The sequence below is a fragment of the Salvelinus sp. IW2-2015 genome, linkage group LG17, assembly GCF_002910315.2.
Source record: "Salvelinus sp. IW2-2015 linkage group LG17, ASM291031v2, whole genome shotgun sequence".
Classification (NCBI taxonomy): Eukaryota; Metazoa; Chordata; class Actinopteri; order Salmoniformes; family Salmonidae; genus Salvelinus; species Salvelinus sp. IW2-2015.
The window spans coordinates 30,192,889-30,215,929 of NC_036857.1; the positions used below are offsets into that span (position 1 = coordinate 30,192,889).

At 40.4% G+C, this 23,041-nt stretch overlaps 1 protein-coding gene across 3 annotated transcripts in view; it reads right to left on the reverse strand.

Annotated features, from left to right (window-relative positions):
• The window catches only part of stat6 (signal transducer and activator of transcription 6, interleukin-4 induced), a 58,701-nt gene that overhangs the window by 5,315 nt on the left and 30,345 nt on the right, over positions 1-23,041 (reverse strand). For 2 of the 3 annotated variants that reach the window (XM_024005528.2, XM_024005527.2), the window contains 13 exons: positions 20,094-20,210; positions 18,810-18,986; positions 10,824-10,911; positions 10,442-10,564; positions 9,773-9,865; positions 9,412-9,615; positions 5,282-5,376; positions 4,773-4,906; positions 4,403-4,552; positions 4,112-4,178; positions 3,845-3,913; positions 3,625-3,672; positions 1,170-1,277 (listed from right to left, as the gene is read on the reverse strand). In XM_024005528.2, the coding sequence (XP_023861296.1) occupies positions 1,170-1,277; positions 3,625-3,672; positions 3,845-3,913; positions 4,112-4,178; positions 4,403-4,552; positions 4,773-4,906; positions 5,282-5,376; positions 9,412-9,615; positions 9,773-9,865; positions 10,442-10,564; positions 10,824-10,911; positions 18,810-18,986; positions 20,094-20,210 (1,473 nt within the window). Of the gene's footprint in view, positions 1-1,122; positions 1,278-3,624; positions 3,673-3,844; positions 3,914-4,111; positions 4,179-4,402; positions 4,553-4,772; positions 4,907-5,281; positions 5,377-9,411; positions 9,616-9,772; positions 9,866-10,441; positions 10,565-10,823; positions 10,912-18,809; positions 18,987-20,093; positions 20,211-23,041 lie in introns of all 3 variants that reach the window. The other variant, XM_070448078.1, reaches the window with a different exon arrangement.

Below are 23,041 nucleotides of genomic sequence, written 5' to 3' on the forward strand. Positions count from 1 at the left end.
TTCATCTTTATTTAACCAGGTAGGCTAGTTGAGAACAAGTTCTCATTTGCAACTGCGACCTGGCCAAGATAAAGCATAGCAGTGTGAACAGACAACAACACAGAGTTACACATGGAGTAAACAATAAACAAGTCAATAACATAGTAGAAAAAAAAGAAAAAAAGAGAATCTATATACAATGTGTGCAAAAGGCATGAGGAGGTAGGCAATAAATAGGCCATAGGAGCGAATAATTACAATTTAGCAGATTAACACTGGAGTGATAAATCATCAGATGATCATGTGCAAGTAGAGATACAGGTGTGCAAAAGAGCAGAAAAGTAAATAAATAAAAACAGTATGGGGATGAGGTAGGTAAATTGGGTGGGCTATATACCGATGGACTATGTACAGCTGCAGCGATCGGTTAGCTGCTCAGATAGCAGATGTTTAAAGTTGTTGAGGGAGATAAAAGTCTCCAACTTCAGAGATTTTTGCAATTCGTTCCAGTCGCAGGCAGCAGAGAACTGGAAGGAAAGGCGGCCAAATGAGGTTTTGATGATCAGTGTATGATCAGTGAGATACACCTGCTGGAGCGCGTGCTACGGGTGGGTGTTGCCATCGTGACCAGTGAACTGAGATAAGGCGGCGCTTTACCTAGCATAGCCTTGTAGATGACCTGGAGCCAGTGGACGAACATGTAGCGAGGGCCAGCCGACTAGAGCATACAGGTTGCAGTAGTGGGTGGTATAAGGTGCTTTAGTAACAAAACGGATGGCACTGTGATAAACTGCACCCAGTTTGCTGAGTAGAGTATTGGAAGCTATTTTGTAGATGACATCGCCGAAGTCGAGGATCGGTAGGATAGTCAGTTTTACTAGGGTAAGTTTGGCGGCGTGAGTGAAGGAGGCTGTGTTGCGAAATAGAAAGCCGACTCTAGATTTGATTTTGGATTGGAGATGTTTGATATGAGTCTGGAAGACATTTCAGCTTTACATTTTTTATAAATTTTTAGAAACATAATTCCACTTTGACATTATGGGGTATTGTGTGTAGTAGATCAGTGACACATCTCAATTTAATCAATTTTAAATTCAGGATGTAACACAACAGAATGTGGAAAAAGTCAACGGGTGTGAATACTTTTTGAAAGCACTATATATCCCCTCTTCGAGTGTGGTGTCACTCACATGTCCGGGCCAGGGAAGAGTCCATTGGGATTGGAGAGGGGGTCAGGATACATCCCCCCCTGTAGGGGTACTGGGGCCAGCTGGAAGGGGGTGTGGAACTGGTTGTTCCTGATGAGAACATACAAAATACTTTGATTTTTATTTGTAGCTATATTCAATTATGTAACTGTTATTTAACCAGATGAGTCAAGTTAGCCTGTTTTTGAACTTGCCAACTCGTTGTCACTGGAGTTGGCATGATAGCAGCAAACAGACTGGCACTCAGGCTAGAGTCCTGTCACTGGTCAACACATGAACTTCACAGTAGCTCACAATTGCATGAGACATGAAACTGACGGAGTCTGTCTGGGATTTAAAGCAAATGTCCAGTGTTTCCAGATTCCTATGAAATATGACCTTGAATTAATTATATGAGGGGAATCGTTTTCCTTCCAAATGTTTTAATGTATGTTAATGTATGTTTAATGTATGTTAAAAAGCAGCTTTTCTGTATTGGAATGGTGTGGGCGTATACCGGCCATAAAAAATATTGCAAACACATGCATAAACACACAAATTTACTCAGAATATCATGTTGTTCTCTATGCATCAAAAAAGAAAAAGATTTTTGTTATAAATATTGTTTGATCAAAGTAAGGCTAGTTCTAAGACTCTGTGTGCTACATTGCTTCATTTCTTGTTACAAAAGGAATAAGCTACTAGAATGTATTATTGTGACAACCAACCCCATACATACTGTGTGACATCCAACCCCGTGATGGGGATGTTTGTCACAATTGAACCGTGTGTTTGCTGACTAACGACTCCATGTTGGAATAAGAGATGTTAACGTTGAAATGAGTCTTAATATATACTGGTGCTGAGAAATACGCATCAGAGTAAAAAGTGTGACAACCAAATACCCTACACCCTACTGTTGTACTTGCCTGTCTTGCAGGAGCACTTACACTTCTCCTTTCTTACTAGCACTGATTTTGCTGATAGCTTTGTTGAGGAAAATGTTTACTATGACATGTGGTTGTCTTACCTACAGTGCCGTGAAAAAGTATTTGCCCCCTTTTTAATTTGTTACTGAATGTTATCAGATCTTCAATCAAAACCTAATATTAGATAAAGGTAACCTGAGTGAACAAATAACACAACAATTACATAATTATTTCATTTATTGCATAAACAAACGTATGCAACACCCAATGCCCCTGTGTGAAAAAGTAATTGCCCCTCAATAGCTGGTTGTGCCATCGAAACGCTTCCTGTAGTTGTTGATCAGTCTCTCATGTTGATGTAGAGGAATTTAGGCCCACTCTTCCATGGAGAACTGCTGTGACTAAGCAACATTTGGGGGTTTTCAAGCATGAACTGCTCGTTTCAAGTCCTGCCACAACATCTCATTTGCGATTAGGTCTGGACTTTGACTAGGCAAGTTGTACAGGTCCTGAGGCAGCAAAGCATCCACAAACCATGGTATGAGGTTCTTACTGTGGAATGCAGTGTTTGGTTTTTGCCAGGCATAATGGTACCCATGTCGTCGAAACTTTTGAATCATCTGTCCATAGAACATTCTTCCAAGAGTCTTGATGATCATCCAGGTGCTTTCAGGTGATATTTGGCAAACTTCTGTCAACTTTTTGGATGACATGGGTCCCATTATGCCTGCCGAAAACCAAACACTGCATTCCACAGTGAGAACCTTTAACCAACAGTCAAGCATGGTGGTGGTAGTATGATGGTTTGGTGATGCTTTGCTGCCTCAGGACCTGGACGACTTGCCTTAATAGAAGGAACCATGAATTCTGCTCTTTTTTAAAGAATTCTACAGGAGAATGTCATCCATCTGTGAGCTGAAGCGCAGCTGGCTCATGCAGCAAGACAATGATCCAAAACACATAATCAAGTCTACATGAAAATGGCTAAAAAGCAGCACATTTGAAGTTTTGGAATGGCCTCGTCAAAGTCCAAACCTAATCCCAATTGAAATGTTCTGTCAGAACATGTAATGAGCAGTTCATGCTTGAAAACCCACAAATGTCACTGAGTTAAAGCAGTTCCTCCACAGTGACTGATCAACAACTACAGGAAGCGTTTGGTTGGAGTCATTGCAGCTGAACCAGCACAACCAGTTATTGAGTGTAAAGGGGCAATTGCTTTTTCACACATGGGAATTGTGTGTTGCATAACTTTGTTAATTAAATAAATAAAACAAGTATACTTTTTTTTTGCTATTTGTAAACTCAGGTTCCCTTTATCTAATATTAGGTTTTGTTTGAAGATCCGACAACATTCAGTATCAAAAATATGCAACAATAGAGAAAATCAGAAAGGGTACAAATAGTTTTTCACAGCACTGTAGCTATCTTAAGATGAATGCACTAACTGCAAGTCTGGACAAGAGTGTCTAGTAAATGTGTCTTCCCGGCACTGTATAGTCTATCACATTGACTAACAAGGTACTTACGGAGAGAGAGAGTAGAATGGTGATGCACTGGCTCCATTCCCCTGGTCCCTAAGAGAGAATGATGAAGACCTTGTGAAGTCTGTTTGTGTGTGTGTGTGTGTGTGTGTGTGTGTGTGTGTGTGTGTGTGTGTGTGTGTGTGTGTGTGTGTACATGTGAGTGAGGGATTCAGACTCATCTGGCGTGTGTGTGTGTGTGTGTAAGTAAGGGATTCAGACTCACATGGAATAGAAAGAGGAATTGTTGTCCTGTGGGGTCTCACTGCGCTGAGGAGAGTCACAGTGGGCTTCCCTGCAAACACACACACACACACACACACACACCAATAATTCACAACAAATAGTATGCTTTTAACAACATCATGTTAGGTAACAAGGTTATGTCCCAAATGCCACCATATTCCCTGGTCAAAAGTAATGCACTATATAGGGGATAGGGTTCCATTTGGGACAGAACCTTGGTTAGTTACATAGCTTCTGTGTAACTTACACTCCTACTTTGGTCTGGATGGAGACTAAGAGGTATCCCGAGGTGGTATCCCGAGGTAACGGGTTATCTGGTCAAATGAGGCAGGGAAGAAGATTGGAATTCCCATTTAAACTGAGCATTCTTACAATTGTCATAATATTAATCTAATTCAAAGCTTCTTCTCACAAATAATATTCTATCGCTCTCTGTGTGTCTCTGTCTCTCTCGTTCTCGCTGTCTATCTATCTGCCTCTCGCTCGCTGTCTCTCCGCCCCCCGCCCCACTCTCTCGTTGGTCATCAATAGGACTTGCCTGTGTAGTATTTTCGGAACACGTCATTCTTCGGCAGATCTGGATACACGTGTGTGATGAAGTCGATGTCTTGAATACGGTCACCAAGGGAACGGATCTCCAAGTCTCTCTTGGTGGACGGTTGAATATTCTGGATCTTCTGGCCCCCGTCTGGAAAGAGGGATGGAGGTTGGAGGGAGGAAAGGAGAGAGAAAGAAAGGCCACTTTAATAGGAATGTATCTCAGGATTTCTGGAATCCAGTGTTCCATTCCAGAGGTAAGCAGTCAGAATGGAAAAACAGAGCACGAGAAACTCCAATAGAGACTGTAAACCAAGTCGGACAATTACTTTGAGTGGACAGACAGACGGACGGACAGACTAAACCCTTACTCTCTGATGGAGCCACGTATGCGATGGTGATGCCTCCTATCTCAGAGTCGCTGAAGCGCAGTAAGAAGGTCCCGTTGGGCCGGTCCTTCAGAATCAGGTGGAGGTGCTGCTTACCGATGAAACCAAATATCAACCTAGAGGAAGGAAAACACCAGGACACAGTTATCTATGTGTGTGTGAGTCATATTAATTTTCTTTTAAATACTTTAACTGTGCTCGATTGAACCAATGGAATAGTCCCAAAGGTGCAAACCCTGTCCATCTGACACTCAAAACAGGCTTGAATCTTTGAAACACTATTTGAAACCAGGTCTTCTCTGTGTCTCTCACTGGTAGACAGTCTTATTTATTAGGACACACTGTAGCAAAAACATTTTCAAAGTCAAATTAAAACAAGCGTTTCTTATTGGATAAGTTCAGGTAGTCCTTTCCTGTTTCAGTCTGTTTTCTTCCGTTTGGTGCTTAATGAACAGGCCTAGCTCTGTCTCTGACTGGCAGACATGACTCACCCGTCACTCCAGTAGCTCTTCAGGTGCTTCTTGGTAAGCTCTATCACACCATCAAACCACTGCCAGAAGGTGAAAGGTCGTCCAGGGAGCACCTCCTGACCAACGAAATTACACTGTTTAATCCCTCTGCTTGTTACATTTCACTCTGTTCTGTCCACAATATTACTAGCAATCATGTGGCATATGGAGTTACCCTAGAGGTGGTGGGTGCCTACCCACTGGGCACAACACGTAATTTCAACGTAGAAATGTGGGTAATATTTGGTTGAGACCAATGAGATTTCAACCTTTATTCACCCACTCAGCCAGAAGTTTGTTGAATTCCCAATGTGTTATCCCTATGCTTCAACCCATCTAAAAGCACAATTGTATCGATGTGCGCTGAGAGTCGGGAAGCAAGTTCAGAGAGGGAGTGTTTTAATAAATAAACACAACATAATACAAAAATAAGAAACACGAACAATGCACAGAACTGACACAGGAACAGAAGCAATGATGCCTGGGGAAGGGACCAAAGGGAGTGACATGTATAGGGAAGTGATGGAGTCCAGGTGAGTCTGATGGCACGCAGGTGCGTGTAACGATGGTGACAGGTGTGTGCCATAACGAGCAGCCTGGTGAACTAGAGGCCGGAGAGGAAGCACACGTGACAACAAAGTTCCAATGGAAAAACTATGTCTGACTTTTGGTTTAGACTTCACATCCAAATGTGTTATTACTGTACTTTCAACCATTTAAAAGCAGAACAAAGTTCAAATGGGGATACAATGTCAGATATTTTGTATTTATACAACTTAATGTGTTATCACTGTGCTTCATCTAATAGCACAACCAAATGACCAGGGCCTGGTTTCCCAAAAGCATCTTAAGGCTAAGTTCATCGTTACAACCTTCGTAGGAACATGGTTAAATCTCTGAGCTGTTTCCAAAAACCATCGTTACTAAAGTTGCACTTGAAAATGCACTTTAGCGACTGCCTCGGACCATATAGAACAGCGTCACCTACTGCGTCACTTGATTCATAGAAGATCTCTTCTAAACATACATTCAATATGTTTATCTGTCTCTCTGTGACCACAAAGTTGACTACAAATACAAAGTTGCCAATGTCTGTGCAATTGTTACAAACAAGCAAAGGATTCAAATGAAACTGAGATGACTGCATTAACAGATAAATATCCTTCACTGAGTATACCAAACATTAGGAACACCTTCCTATTATTGAGTTGCACCCCCCTATTTTGCCCTCAAAACAGCCTCAATTCGTCAAGGAATGGACTCTACAAGGTGTCTAAAGCTCCAATGCTGACTCCAATGCTTCCTACAGTTGTGTCAAGTTGGCTGGATGTTCTTTGGGTGGTGGACCATTCTTGATATACATGGGAAACTGTTGCGCCTGGCACCTACTACCATACCCCGTTCAAAGGCACTTAAATATTTTGTGTTGCCCGTTCATTCTCTGAATGGCACTCGTACACAATCCATATCTCAATTGTCTCAAGGCTTTAAAAAATCCTTCTTTAACCTGTCTCCTCCCCTTGATCTACACTGATTGAAGTAGATTTAACAAGTGACATCATTAATGGATCATAACTTCCACCTGGTCAGTCGATGTCATGGAAAGAGCAGGTGTTCTTAATGATTTGTACACTCAGTGTACAGTAGGCCTATAGGCCAGATAGGTGTTTACATTTCAAAGATATTAAAATCAATTTCATGCATTCAATCTTTGCCTCTGATTGAGGATCATATTTAGGTAGGTTGTTTCCCCACCCGCATTTGTGGGATATTATTTTGTGTTTTGTGCATGTACACCACGTAGTCACGGTTCGTTGTTAGTTTATTTGATTTATTGTTTTGTTTTGATAAGTTTCACTTTATAATAAATATGTGGAACTCAACATCCGCTGCGCCTTGGTCCGTCTCTCCTCACGTTCGTGACTATCTCTCTAGGACCTGATCTGTCGTCAGTATTGTGGAATAACTAATGCTAAGGTAAGATTTGAATGGAGACAGCTGATCGAAGGGCAGCACTGCCTTTCTTTTGATCCTATCAGTATCGAAACATGCCTCAATGGCGCATTTAGCGAGCGTTTTCTCTGCGTGGTGTTTTGGGAAACGCGTGGTACATCTTCGGCCGTTGCAGGAAAGATGCATCCTTAAAATATTCATAACCCTATATTCCATTGCTATCGGGAAACCGGGCCCTGGATTGTAGTTGAGATTACATTAAAAGTACATGATCAATGTTGTTCAAGATTCTGTACAGATTATAATAGCAATTGTGAAGATCTCTACAGACCTGCAACCTTGCTATGATTACATAAGACATTTATTAACAGAAACCTCAAAATGTGGCCATGTATATGTTACTCATTTTAAGGTTGAATGTTACATTAGTTTGTAAGACAGCCTTAACGTTAGGCTATTTACTGTATTCGGAAAGTAATATTGAATTGCGTTTGGTTGACAACACAACCAAATATCAACATTTAAAGGATATGTACTGTATCTAAGGCTTGGATAGTTTAATCTGAACCACTGGCTTAATCCTATTCTTTCCCTTTGGTTTTTGGTCATGAATCATTAAACTGGAATTAAAACCAGATTAAGTCAGTGGCCCGGATAGAACTAGCCAAGCAGAAGATGCATCTCATTCAAATGTTGATATTTGGTTGCATTGACAACCAAAACACAATTCAAGATCCAGTTTGTCTACAAATTAATAATTGATATGTTGGATTTAGGTCTCAATCCTAACCAAAAATCAAAGTTAAATAGGACTAAATAGGACTTTGTCACGATCGTCAAAGGGACTGAGAGAGGACCAAGGCGCAGCGCGTGGAAAGTACATCTTTTTATTTAAAGAAGGAAACAACAAAACAAACCAACAAAACAGACGACCGTGAAGCTATACAAACATAAGTGCTGACACAAAACACTTCGACATAGACAATTACCCACAAATACATGATGCCTATGGCCACCTTAAATATGGCTCCCAATCAGAGACAAATGAAAAACATCTGTCTCTGATTGAGAACCACTCAGGCAACCATAGACATAACTAGACACATACACTCAACCATAGACTTCCCTAGAAACATTCACTCAACACAAACCCATACACTCTAACAAATCCCCCTAGACACTACAACCACCCAAGACAAGACAAAAACACAAACATACCCCATGTCACACCCTGACCTAACTAAAATAAAGAAAACAAAGAATACTAAGGCCAGGGCGTGACAGACTTTTTAAATGCAATTTTAAATAAAGTTTGATTTAGTCCTATTTTAAGTTAGATGTTTGGTTGAGACGTGAATCCAACATATTAATTATATATATTGTCTATTTTTAGTTGAACCCTAGGTTAAATTGAAACAATAGCTGTTTCAAATGCTATATAGGCCTAAATGGTCTCATTGATGACATATGACTTGTAAAGTATGGTTACATTTCATCTGTTAAATCTACCCTTTGGAATTACGTCAATAGCAACAGTGAATCTATTTAGTTATTAAGAGATCTCTCAGTAGTCATTCTCACTATAGCACATTGCTAATAGTCAGTGACAAAAATCAAAGCTGGGCTTGGTTAAAACACTGGATGGGAGACCAACTGGATCACTGTAGGTAGACCCAACTCTCCAGTAGGAGGTGCTGCCCAGTCTATTGTTTTTTTTCTGATAGTGGATATAAGATTGAATATCTGACGTTGTTTCAAAGTTACAAATTCAACATATTTTATACAATGTTTGTCTATGTTGAAAATTGGTTACCATGATGACATAACATGTGGCTGAAATTTCACCATCAAAACAACTGTTTACGTATAATATATATGTATTTAAATCTAATGTATTGTCCATGTAGATTCCACGTCACAATACGCTGACAAAATACATTGAAACAACATTGATTCAACCAGTTTGTACCCAGTGGGTAAAGACTGGTGTGTGTGTGTGTCCATGTTGTGAAATTGTTAGGTTGGATTACTTGTTAGATATTACTGCATGGTCGGAACTAGAAGCACAAGCATTTCGCTACACTCGCATTAACATCTGCTAACCATGTGTATGTGACAAATAAAATTTGATTTGTGTGTGTGTGCGTGCGTGCGTGTACCTTGTTGAACTGTGCCCAGGATACCAGCATGTTGCTGTAGTCTCCAGCGATGTCTGGCTTGTCGAAGATCTTTTGGGCCAGGAAGTGTTGGTTATAGTTGTCTAGGCAACGCTGCGTTCCGACCTCCGACATGAACTTACTGTTCAGGGTCCTGCACATCTGCTTCCAGGGAACGCGCTCGGGAACCAAAAACGGAATCCTTTCCTGATGACGTCATAAGATTAGAGAAGGTTGATGTTGTGAGGGAAGTGAGCAGACATACTGTTTAGTCTGTGTTGATAGTGGGTGTGATATGAGAGGGAAGAGAGTTGTGAGAGTGAGAGAGCAAGAGAACGAGGGATGGCCAAAGGCAGGCACTCACTGGTTCAGAAAAGGCACAGTCCCAGATGATGGTTGCTAGGGCATTGTTATCCTGACTACCGTGAACGATCACCACCACCGGCACAGAGATCATCTACAAGCACACAGGAGAGCAACACCATGTCAGTACAGCCATACTAATAACTGATCATCTAGACAAAACCTTTCCATTGAGGATCTAAACTATGCTTAATAACATTTCAGCCTGGGTGCCAGTCTGTTTCTGCTTGCCAACTCCTTATGGAATTGTCATGCCAATGACAGCAATGGAGTTGGCAAGAGCATAAACTGATCTGGGACCAGGTTAATAACACGTCACCCTAAGAGAATTTAGAGATGTGGCACAAACTGTCTGCATGTCTCAGGCCTGCTGTGCTATAATACTGCTATTACCAAGACGTTAAGAGATAAAAAGTGATGTCTAATCGTACATGTCAAACCTCAATTGACATTACACAGGCAAATGGGCGAGACCAGAAAAAGAGTGTAGAAAGAGACCAATACTTTGTCATACCACACATTGGTGTCATTCGAGCTTTAACATGTACCTCTATGTTTGATCGGGCTGTACAAGTGTTATTAAATGTTGAATTGAATAGAATATTAACATTACAGAGGCCAAAGGGAGAAAGGATTTAGAGCAGAAAAGGAGGGGAGAAGGACACCTGACCTGTATCCTGTAGGGAATGTCACAGCCAGTGATGCTGATCTCTGTGGTGAAGAAGAGAGCAAACTTCTCCTCTGTAACAGACTCTGACCCCTTTCTATCTGCTCGCTTGATCTTCTTAATAGACTGGAGGAAATGACAGAATAAGATATCACTTTATGAAGAATATAACAACAGAACAAGATACATAACTTTATGAACTATAATTTCATTTTGACATAGTTATAAGAATTTGACTTTTTCTTACATATCTTTAAGACATACAGAATTTAAAAAAAAAAAGTTCAAATCTGGTTGATTAAAAAAAATCTGGCAAATATGACATTACAGGAAGCTACACAAGAAGTTTGACAGTGCATGGTAAAAGCAAGGCTGCAGTACATACCATATTCCTGAAGGTGGCACATGTACTCTTGCTGGAAGTGTTGTGTTCCAAAATGGCTGTGTTATTGATCAACTCTCCAACATTCTCACTGGAATAAACAGAACAAAAACACTTATTTAGACTCGAATATAACTACTTAAAGGCCTACAGTAATATGGTGAGTGATATCCGTGTCTATTGTAGATTATGACTAATTGGCCTACTATGCTCTCTGCACAACAATTGACAGCCACCAAGGAAGTTGCTCACAGAAATGTTTTAAGGGATGGATTGAAATGTACAGAATGGGTACCTGGAGAAAAATGGGGAAGGGTCATGCTTTTTACATTTCAGTCAAGGGAAGGGTTTATTATTATTTTTTTTAAATTAGTCCAGGGGAGGGACATGTAATTTGTAATTGCTGAAAGTTCAATATTTATCAGTGTTTTGGAATTAGTTGCTTATTAGGCTATACAGTGCATTCGGAAAGTATTCAGACCCCTTGACTTTTTCCACATTTTGTTACGTTACAGCCTTATTCTAAAATTGATTAAATTGTTTCCTCCCCCCTCAATCAATCTACACACAATACCCCATAATGACAAAGCTAAAAAAAAAGGTTTGGATTTTTTCCCACATTTATATATATATATATATATAAAAAGAAGAAATATCACATTTACATAAGTATTCAGACCCCATAGTTGGGAAGAGACTTTCGATGTACCGATTGCATGGCACATGGTGTATGAATTTACATACAAAAAGACGCCGGAATCAAAACTTAAATTTAAATTATTACATTTAAATTTAATTCTTGCAACCAATTCTTGCAACCAATAGAATGTTAAATATATGGTGGATACAATCTTCCCAGCTATGCAGATTTTTCTGCGAGGAGGTAGAGTCATTAGATCATTTATTTTGGTACTGTCCATATGTAGCTCGTTTTGTCACAGCTCAAAGAATGGCTGAAGAATTGCAACATTTACCTAGAGCTAATGCTGCAGATAGCAATAGTGGGTGATTTGATAAGTCATAGTCAATCGATCAATAATATAATAGTTATTTTAGCAAAAATGTGTATCTTTAATTTACAATCTGTAGAAACTATGAGAATAGAAAGGTTCAGTACTTTTGTGAAGCATCACAGCACAGTTGAAACATATATGGCAAATAGAAATCCAATATGGATGGTGTTAAGAGATAGATGGGAGGGGTTGAATAGAGCTGAAGGGTGGGACTAATAAAACCAAGATAACAAATGTAAAACATACAGGGACTGTAAAATGTACATAGGTTCAGAACTTTTGTGAAATGGCACAGTTACAAATATATGGCAAATAGAAATCAAACTGGATGGACATCAGAAATAGAGGAAGGCCTGGACTAAAAACAAACAAAATATAACTATTGTAAAATAGATTGTGTCTGTAAAATATATATATAGTATGTATAAACTGGAAGTAGAAGCCTAAGTGTTATTGTTTATTAGTTTACTCCAATTGGGGTAAGGGTGGTAGGGTTTACGGGGAATAATAAAGGCAAAAATATTCTAAAAATATATGTATATACAGTTGAAGTCGGAAGTTTACATACACTTAGGTTGGAGTCAATAAAACTTGTTTTTCAACCACTCCACACATTTCTTGTTAACAAACTATAGTTATGGCAAGTCGGTTAGGACATCTACTTTTTGCATGACACAAGTCATTTTTCCAGCAATTGTTTACAGACAGATTATTTCACTTATAGTTAGCTGTTTCACAATTCAAGTGGGTCAGAAGTTTACATACACTAAGTTGACTGTGCCTTTAAACAGCTTGGAAAATTCCTGAAAATTATGTCATGGCTTTAGAAGCTTCTGATAGGCTAATTGACATCATTTGAGTCAATTGGAGGTGTACCTGTGAATGTATTTCAAGGTCTACCTTCAAACTCAGTGCCTCTTTGCTTGACATCATGGGAAAATCAAAAGAAATCAGCCAAGACCTCAGAAAATAATTGTAGACCTCCACAAGTCTGGTTCATCATTGGGAGCAATTTCCAAACGCCTGAAGGTACCACGTTCATCTGTACAAACAATAGCATGCAAGTATAAACACCATGGGACCATGCAGCCGTCATACCGCTAAGGGAGGAAACGTGTTCTGTCTCCTAGAGATGAACGTACTTTGGTGCAAAAAGTGCAAATCAATCCCAGAACAACAGCAAATTACCTTGTGAAGATGCTGGAGGAAACAGGTACAAAAGTATCTATATCCACAGTAAAACGAGTCCTACATTGACATAACCTGAAAGGCCGCTCAGCATGGAAGAAGCCACTGCTCCAAAACCGCCATAAAAAAGCCAGCCTACGGTTTGCAACTGCACATGAGGACAAAGATCGTACTTTTTGGAGAAATATCCTCTGGTCTGATGAAACAAAAATAGAACTGTTTGGCCATAATGACCATAGTTTTGTTTGGAGGAAAAAGGGGGAGGCTTGCAAGCCGAAGAACACCATCCCAACCGTGAAGCATGGGGGTGGCAGCATCATGTTCTGGGGGTGCTTTTCTGCAGGAGGGACTGGTGCACTTCACACAATAGATGGCATCATGAGGGAGGAAAATTATGTGAATGTATTAAAGCAACATCTCAAGACGTCAGTCAAAGTTAAAGCTTGGTCGCAAATGGGTCTTCCAAATGGACAATGACCGCAAGCATACTTCCAAAGTTGTGGGAAATGGCTTAAGGACAACAAAGTCAAGGTATTGGAGTGGCCATCACAAAGCCCTGACCTCAGTAGTACCCAGCGTTGTACGAGATCTTCAGTTTCTTGGCATTTTCTCGCATGGTATAGCCTTCATTTCTCAGAACAAGAAAAGACTGACGAGTTTCAGAAGAAAGTTCTTTGTTTCTGGCCATTTTGAGCCTGTAATCGAACCCACAAATGCTGATGCTCCAGATACTCAACTAGTCTAAACAAGGCCAATTTTATTGCTTCTTTAAATCAGGACAACAGTTTTCAGCTGTGCTAACATAATTGCAAAAGGGTTTTCTAATGATCAATTAGCCATTTAAAATGATAAACTTGGATTAGCTAACACAACGTGCCATTGGAACACAGGGGTGATGGTTGCTGATAATGGGCCTCTGTACGCCTATTTAATTTTATTTCATCTTTATTTAACCAGGTAGGCAAGTTGAGAACAAGTTCTCATTTACAATTGCGACCTGGCCAAGATGAAGCAAAGCAGTTCGACACATACAACAAGACAGAGTTACACATGGAGTAAAACAAACATACAGTCACTAATACATTTGAAAAATAAGTCTATATACAATTTGAGCAAATGAAGTGAGATAAGGGAGGTAAAGGGGAAAAAAAGGCCATGGTGGCGAAGTAAATACAATATAGCAAGTAAAACACTGGAATGGCCTAATGCCTATGTAGAAAATCCATTAAAAAATCAGCCGTTTCCAGCTACAATAGTCATTTACAACATTAACAATGTCTACACTGTATTTCTGATCATTTTGATCAGGCAAACTCAGCCTCAAGTCTTCTTGGGTATGACGCTTCAAGCTTGGCACACCTGTATTTGGGGAGTTTCTCAAAATATTCTCCCCAGATGCTCTCAAGCTCTGTCAGGTTGGATGGGGAGCGTCGCTGTATAGCTATTTTCAGGTCTCTCCAGAGATGTTCAAGTCCGGGCTCTGTCTGGGCCACTCAAGGACATTCAGAGATTTGTCCCGAAGCCACTCCTGTGTTGTCTTGGCTTTGTGCTTAGCATCATTGTAGTGTTGGAAGGTAAACCTTCGCCCCAGTCTGAGGTCCTGAGCGCTCTGGAGCAGGTTTTCATCAAGGATGTCTCAGTACTTTGCTCTGTTCACTTTTCCCTCGATCCTGACTAGTCTCCCAGTCCCTGCCGCTGGAACACATCCCCACAGCATGATGCTGCCACCACAATGCTTCACCGTAGGGATTGTGCCAGGTTTCATCCAGACTTGACGCTTGGCATTCAGGCCAAATAGTTCAATCTTGGTTTGTCAAACCAGAGAATCTTGTTTCTCATAGTCAGAGTCCTTTAGGTGCCTTTTGGCAAACTCCAAGCGGGCTGTCATGTGCCTTTTAATGAGGAATGGCTTCCATTTGTCCACTCGACCATAAAGGCCTGATTGGTGGAGTGTGCACAGATGGTTGTCCTTCTGAAAGGGTCCCCCATCTTCACAGAGGAACTCTGGAGCTCTGTCAGAGTGACCATCGGGTTCTTGGTCACCTCCCTGAGCAAGGCCCTTCCCCCGATTGCGCAGTTTGGCCAGCTCTTGGTGGTTGCAAACTTCTTCCATTTCAAAATGATAGAGGCCACTGTGGTCTTGGGGACCTTAAATGCTGCAGAAATGTTTTGGTATTCTTCCCCAGATCTGTGCATCGACACAATCTATGGACAATTCCTTCGACCGCATGGCTTGGTTTTTGGTCTGACATGCACTGTCAACTGTGGGACGTTATATAGGCAGGTGTGCGCCTTTCCAAATCATGTCCAATCAATTTAATTGACCACAGGTCACAGCATTTCAAGGTCCTGGAGTGGCCTAGCCAGTCTCCAGATCTCAACGCCATAGAAAATCTTTGGAGGGAGTTGAAGGTCCGTGTTGCCGAGCAACAGCCCCAAAACATCACTGCTCTATAGGAGATCTGCATGGAGGAATGGGCRAAAATACCAGCAACAGTGTGTGAAAACCTTGTGAAGACTTACAGAAAACGTTTGACCTCTGTCATTGCCAACAAAGGGTATATAACAAAGTATTGAGATAAACGTTTGTTATTGACCAAATACTTATTTTCCACCATAATTTGCAAATAAATTCATAAAAAATCCTACAATGTGATTTTCTGGATTTTTCTTTCTCATTTTGTCTGTCATGGTTGAAGTGTACCTATGATGAAAATTACAGGCCTCTCTCATCTTTTTAAGTGGGAGAACTTGCACAATTGGTGGCTGACTAAATACTTTTTTGCCCCACTGTAGGTCTACCTGTTTGGAAGATTATATTAGGCTATAGGCTGCTATATCAAATCAAAGTTTATTTGTCACGTGCGCCGAATACAACAGTGAAATGCTTACTTACAGGCCCTAACCAATTTTTTTGTGCAATTTTTAAGTAAAAAATAGTATTAGGTGAACAATAGATAAGTAAAGAAATAAAAACAACAGTAAAAAGACAGTGAAAAACAACAGTAGCGAGGCTATATACAGTAGCGAAGCTATATACAGGCACCGGTTAGTCGGGCTAATTGAGGTAGTATGTACATGTAGGTATGGTTAAAGTGACTATGCATATATGATAAACAGAGAGTAGCAGTAGTGTAAAAGAGGGGTTTGTGGGTGGTGGGCATTGGGACACAATGCAGATAGTCCAGGTAGCCAATGTGCGGGTGCACCGGTTAGTCGGGCTAATTGAGGTAATATGTACATGAATGTATAGTTAAAGTGACTATACATATATAATTAACAGAGAGTAGATTTGTCTGACAATTTCTCCACCCACCATGCACTCTTTAAATAGTCTAGCTCCGTGTCAGTGAAGGGCTGTCAAATTAAAACCAGGACTTGAATTGAGGGGGTATGAGAAGGTATGCCATAAGCCTACCTTTTACTAAAGAAACTGGCTAAAAGCACAGGCCTACCCATTGTTGGCTTAAGATTTTGAAAAAAAGCTAAACGGATCCGATTGAATAAAGTGATCTACAACATTGCTTTGGTCCGTGATGCTTTATGCTAGAAACAAGGAAAGATGTGACTCCAATGTATATGGGGATATCATTGTTTAGTTTCTTTGACATTCAGAGGCTGCTCTACAACTTTTTATAGCTGAGGAGAGAAGAAATTGACTTTGCTTGGGAAGTAAACTAATTCTGTCACTATCAATTGATTAAGCTATTTGGAACAGTTTCTAAAACTGCATATCTAAGGCTCTGGTCTGTCCAAGAAGTGAGTAAATGGTAGACATGTTCTCTGCTATCCACTTTGTTTTAATTATTATTTGGGGTATAGGGGACTTGTTTTCTTTTAAGCGTTCCAGGAGGGTTTGCTGAAGGGAGGGTCATCCATTATCATTCCAGATATGTCAGATTTTCTCCACGTAACCCTTATTATAAGTAAGGTTAACTCTCTAATCAGATTGAGAGAAGACTCTTTTTTGGCCATCTTGTCATGGGTTTACAATCTATTTTAGTTTGTATGCATTCTAAGTGACTGAGTGGGCTAAGTGTAATCAAGTAATAGAGGAAGCCAAATGTTAGCAGACAAATATGTAAACAAAGAAATAGCCAATATTAAATTGTTTGAGGAAGTTAATTTAACTTCCTCAATCCAAAATCTCCCACTGGTGAAAAATGATGTAGACTACTAAACGACATTTGGCAAGAGCTTTTGACCAATTCAGACCAATTCAACTCTATAGCTTTTCTCTACCTTCTGATCACAAACCATGCCATGGCTTTCCTGGGTCCGGGACAACAATGCTTCATGTCTCATACAGTGGGTATGTGTTACACAGTGGATGGAAATAGATGTAATTGTGATTTTTTTTGTGTGTGTGATTGATCTACGCAAAATACTCCATAATGTCAAAGTAAAAAGTGAATTCCATTTTTTTTCTTACAAATTAAATCACAAAAATATAGTCGTTGCATAAGTATTCACCCCCTTTCTTTAGGCAAGCCTAAATTTCACACAGGAGTAAAATGTGGCTTAACAAATCACATAAATTGACTCACACTGTGTGAAATAATAAGGGGTTGACATGATTTTTGAATGACTAACTCTTTCACTGTACCCCATACATACAACATACATAAGGTCCCTCAGAAAAGAAGAATACAAATATACAGAATAAAAATATTCCGAAACATGCATACTGTTTGCAACAAGGCACTAAAGTAATACTACAACAACAACAACACAACAGAGGAATACACTTTTTGGCCTAAATGTAAAACCTTAAGTTTGGGCAAATCCAACATAACACATCACTGAGTAACTACCTCCTTATTTTCAAGCAGGGTGATGGCTGCATCATGGTATGGGTATGCTTGACATCGGCAAAGACTGGGGAGTTTTTCAGGATAAAAATAAATGAGATGGAGCTAAGCACAGGCACAAAACTAGAGGAAAACCTGCTTCAATCTGCTTTAAGCCAGACACTGGGAGAGGAATTCATCTTTCAGCAGGACAATAACCTATAACACAAGGCCAAATCTACATTGGACTTGCTTACCAAGAAGACATTGAATGTCCCTGAGTGGTCAAGTTACAGTTATAATTTAAATCTCCTTGAAAATCTATGGCAAGACCCCAACACCTTGACAGAGCTTGAAAAATGTTGAAAAGATTAATAAGCAAATATTGCACAATCCAGGTGGGCAAAGCTCTTAGACTTACCCAAGAAGTCTCCCAGCTCTAATCGCTGCCAAAGGTGTTTCTAACCTGTATTGACTTAGGGGGTGAATACTTATTTAATCAAGGTAAATAAGTGTTTTATTTTTCCTCCACTTTGATTATGTTCTGTAAATCATGGACAAAAAGGTAGCCTAGCAGTTAAAAGCGTTGGGCCAGTAACCGGATGTTTGTTGGTTCGAATCCCCGAGCTGACTAGGTGAAAATATGCCCTTGAGCAAAGCACTTAACCCTAATTGCTCCTGTAAGTTGCTTTGGATAAGTGTCTGCTAAATGACTCCAATGTAAAAAAGACAATTAAATCCATTTTAATCCCACTCTGTAACACAATAAAATGTGAAGAAATCCACGGGGTGAATATTTATGATACCCACTGTAGTTCAGCAAGTCAGTAGTGATGCAAACTTAACCATCCACCACAGTGTTTTTCAACATCCGGTTCGCTGATGGAAGCAGTCACAGGAAGAAGGACCATAACGTACTGGTCCCAACACAAAAAATACTGTAGCTTGCCTGTCCCCGGTACAAAAAAGGTTGAGAAGTACTCCACTACATCACTGACCTGGGTACGCTGCCCAGCTGTCCGAGGTTCCTAGCCTGGGCCTCAGTGATGATCTGGGCCTTGAAGAGGACTGGTTTTCCGGGTGCCACCTTCTCCCCCAGCAGGTAGCGCACTGTGGTGGAGAACTTAGACTGGGTCTTAATCACTTGGGGAGGCTGCTTGTCCACCATCAGGGAGCTGCAACCATAGAAATAGAGTTAGTAGAATGATCAATGGGTCTGTGATGTGTGGACTGGTAGCCATAATGTCCCCCCACCAGAGAGCTGCAACAGGATAGCACAGGAGAGGAAACATGACTTAGTAAAATGAGTCAGTAGTGTGCTGGTATGTCCGCACTACTTAAGGTTTTTAAAGGAATGGGGTACTTGTCTGGGGAAACATTGTCGATTCAGAGCATTTCCTGAAAAAGGGAAAATAACACCCAAACATGATATGACCAGCAACAACAATATGACTCAGGCATAACACTATGTGTTAGAAAGACCCTCCCACTGCCCAAACTGGTTGAATCAACGTTGTTTTCATGTCATTTCAACAACAAAAAAATCTATGTGACGACATTGAATAAACATGGAAAACTGAGTGAATTTACAAAAAGTCATCAATGTAAAAGGAATTTAGTGTAAAAAAAAAAGAAGATCCAACTTTAATATATTTGTTGATTGCACGTTGAATTCATGTTAGTTGACAACTCAATCAAATGTAAATCAAAAGTAGATGTTGAACTGACATCTGTGTCCAGTGGGCTGGCTGACTGGCAGGTCATAAAGGGAGGGACAAAGTTAAGTCAAGTGGGTTCCAGCAGGGCCTACTTGGTTTTCAAACTGAAGACATTTCAGTGAAGGCAAATTAGTTTTCTAATACATAATACCACGACATTAACGAATTAGATCACTATCAAACATATCAAGAAAACACAAAACGGTGTTTTAATAATCCTACAGTTTGGGTTGAAAGCACAGTCAATGAGGGATGAGGGACTAAGATTCGTTTTTACTGTCTGTTTCCACAGAAATTTGATTTGCGTCTTTAAAACTCCATACAGGACATATACTTTCTCATGGACAGATTACGTAAACATAAATGGTACCACAATTTTAGTTCCGGGTTAACCAAGATTACAGGACAATACAACATACAAAGCATAGAGGACAGGGGATTTACTAGGGGACTATGCAAGTGAACATAGAACTAACAGCATTCCCTATATAGTGCACTAGTATTTAAACCAGTCTTATTTGCCCTTTTCATAAGTAGCACACTATTATAGGTAACACAACCGACCTCTGGATTAGAGTTTGCAGCAGACGTCCCAGTCTCTCTTGCAGCTCTGGGATTGGCTCCCCGGCCAGCATCACTTCCTGTCTCAACTTCCCGTTCACCCCCAGGAGTTGTTCACACCTCGAAGAGGAAGAGATAGGGTGTTAAATTCATCAGAGAGAAGGGGGAGGGAGAGAGAGAGAAAGAGAGATGTAAAACACCAAATAATGCATGCAGAGCAGAATTAGGCCGATACCCACTAATTATCAAAATCCAGAAGAGCCGTTAAATTCTATAACCACCTAAAAGGAAGCAATTCACAAATCTTCCATAACAAAGCCATCAAAGAGCCAGAGAGATGAACCTGGAGAAGAGTCCCCTAAGCAAGCTGGTCCTGGGGCTCTGTTCACAAACACAAACAGACCCCACAGAGCCCCAGGACAGCAACACAATTAGACCCAACCAAATCATGAGAAAACAAAAAGATAATTACTTGACACATTGGAAAGAACTAACAAAACATTGAGCAAACTAGAATGCTATTTGGCCCTAAACAGAGTACACAGTGGCAGAATATTTGACCACTATAACTGACCCAAACTTAAGGAGAGCTTTGACTATGTACAGACTCAGTGAGCATAGCCCTGCAATTGAGAAAGGCTGCCGTAGGCAGACCTGGCTCTCAAGAGAAGACAGGCTATGTGCACACTGCCCACAAAATTAGGTGAAAACTGAGCTGCACTTCCTATCCTCCTGCCAAATGTATGACCATATTAGAGACACATATTTCCCTCAGATTACACAGATCCTCAAAGAATTCAAAAACAAACCCAATTTTGATAAACTCTCATATCTACTGGGTGAAATACCACAGTGTGCCATAACAGCAGCAATATATTTGTAACCTGTTGCCACAAGAAAAGGGAAAAAAGTGAAGAACAAACACCATTGTAAATACAGTATAACCCATATTTATGTTTATTTATTTTCCCTTTTGTACTTATTATTTCCCTTTTGTACTTAATTATTTGCACATCGTTACAACACTATATAGACATACTATGACATTTGAAATGTCTTTATTCTTATGGAACTTCTGTGAGTGTAATGTTTACTGATCATTTTTATTGTTAAATTCACTTAGATTTATTAGCTACTTTGCTTTGACAATGTTAACATATGTTTCCCATGTCATTAAAGCCTTTGAATTGAACTGAGAGAGAGGGGGGAGGGAGGGATAGTGAGAGAGGGGGGGAATGGAGGTAGGAGAGAGGGGGGGGAGAAATGACAGGTCACAAAGCAATGTTACACTTCAAATCGTGCATCTGCAAACATATACAAATGTTGATGTGTGTCATAATTGATTAGACAAACCAGTCATTCACAGAGGATTAACCTTTACAGGCAGTTTGCATAAAAAGGCTCTCATATTCAAACACGACAATCTGAAACTTGAGTCTTCATTTGTATATGTGTTTACCCATAGGCTTTAGCTGTTTAATAGTCATTTGCCTAGAGAAGTTGTTTTATACGGATGAATGCAGTCGGGTACGCGTGCACATGGAGGTGGGGGGGCGGGGACATGTGTCTCGGCGGCTGGGCATGTGTCTTCTTGTCCGTGCGTACGGACAGGGTAGCATGGCTCCTCAGGTATCTGAACACCTTTGTGGTATGGTTGACTGTTTACGGGTAGCCTATGTGAGTAAAGCTCTATGTATATGAAGGGATGCTGTTGTTATGCATACAGTGGCAAGAAAAAGTATGTGGACCCTTTGGAATTACCTGGATTTCTGCATAAATTGGTCATAAAATTTGATCTTGATCTTCATCTAAGTCACAACAATAGGCAAACATAGTCTGCTTAAACTAATAACACACAAGTTATTGTATTTTTCTTGTCTATATTGAATACATCATTTAAACATTCACAGTGTAGGTTGGAAAAAGTATGTGAACCCCTTGGCTAATGACTTCTCCAAAAGCTAATTGGAGTCAGGTGTCAGCTAACCGGGAGTCCAATCAATGAGACGAGATTGGAGATGTTGGTTAAAGTTACCATGTCCTATAAAAAACACTCGCAAAATTTGAGTTAGCTATTCACAAGAAGAAGAGCCTGATGTGAATCATACCTCGAACAATCAAGATCTCAGAAGAGCTAAGATTAAGAATTTGCAAGTTGACTTGCATAAAGCTGGAAAGGGTTACAAAAGTATCTCTAAAAGCCTTGATGTTCATCAGTCCACGGTAAGACAAATTGTCTATAAATGGAGAATGTTCAGCACTGTTGCTACTCTCCCTAAGAGTGGCCGTCCTGCAAAGATGACTGCAAGAGCGCAGCGCAGAATGCTCAATGAGGTTAAGAAGGATCCTGGAGTGTCAACTAAAGACTTACAGAAATCTCTGGAACATGCTAACATCTCTGTTGACGAGTCTACGATACATAAAACACTAAACAAGAATGGTGTTCATGGGAGGACACCACAGAAGAAGCCAATGCAAAGTTAGTTACTTTAAGGAGCAGTTCTCTCTGTGGGTTTAACCCAAGAAGTTCTGGAAAATGTTAAAGACCTGGAGAATATACCCAACCCTCCTCATCACAGCTGCCCATGTCCCTTAATGTTGATGATATGGTTGTTACTGACAAGGAGCACATGGCTGAGCTCTAATCACCAGTTCATTAAGTCAGAGGTTGGACGTCTGTTGGATGTCCAAGATTTCCACATCTCCCACCCCTTCTAATGTGACTATCCCTGATGCTCCTCCCTCTTTTTCCCCTGCCCCGCTACAAAGTTTTTCCCTGCAGGCGATCACTGAGTCCGAGGTGCTAAAGGAGCTCCTTAAACTTGACCCCCAAAAAACATTTGGTTCAGATGGTTTAGACCCTTTGTTCTTTAAGGTTGCTGCCCCTATCATCGCCAAGCCTATTTTTAACCTGTCTCTCCTCTCTGGGGAGGTTCACATTGCTTGGAAAG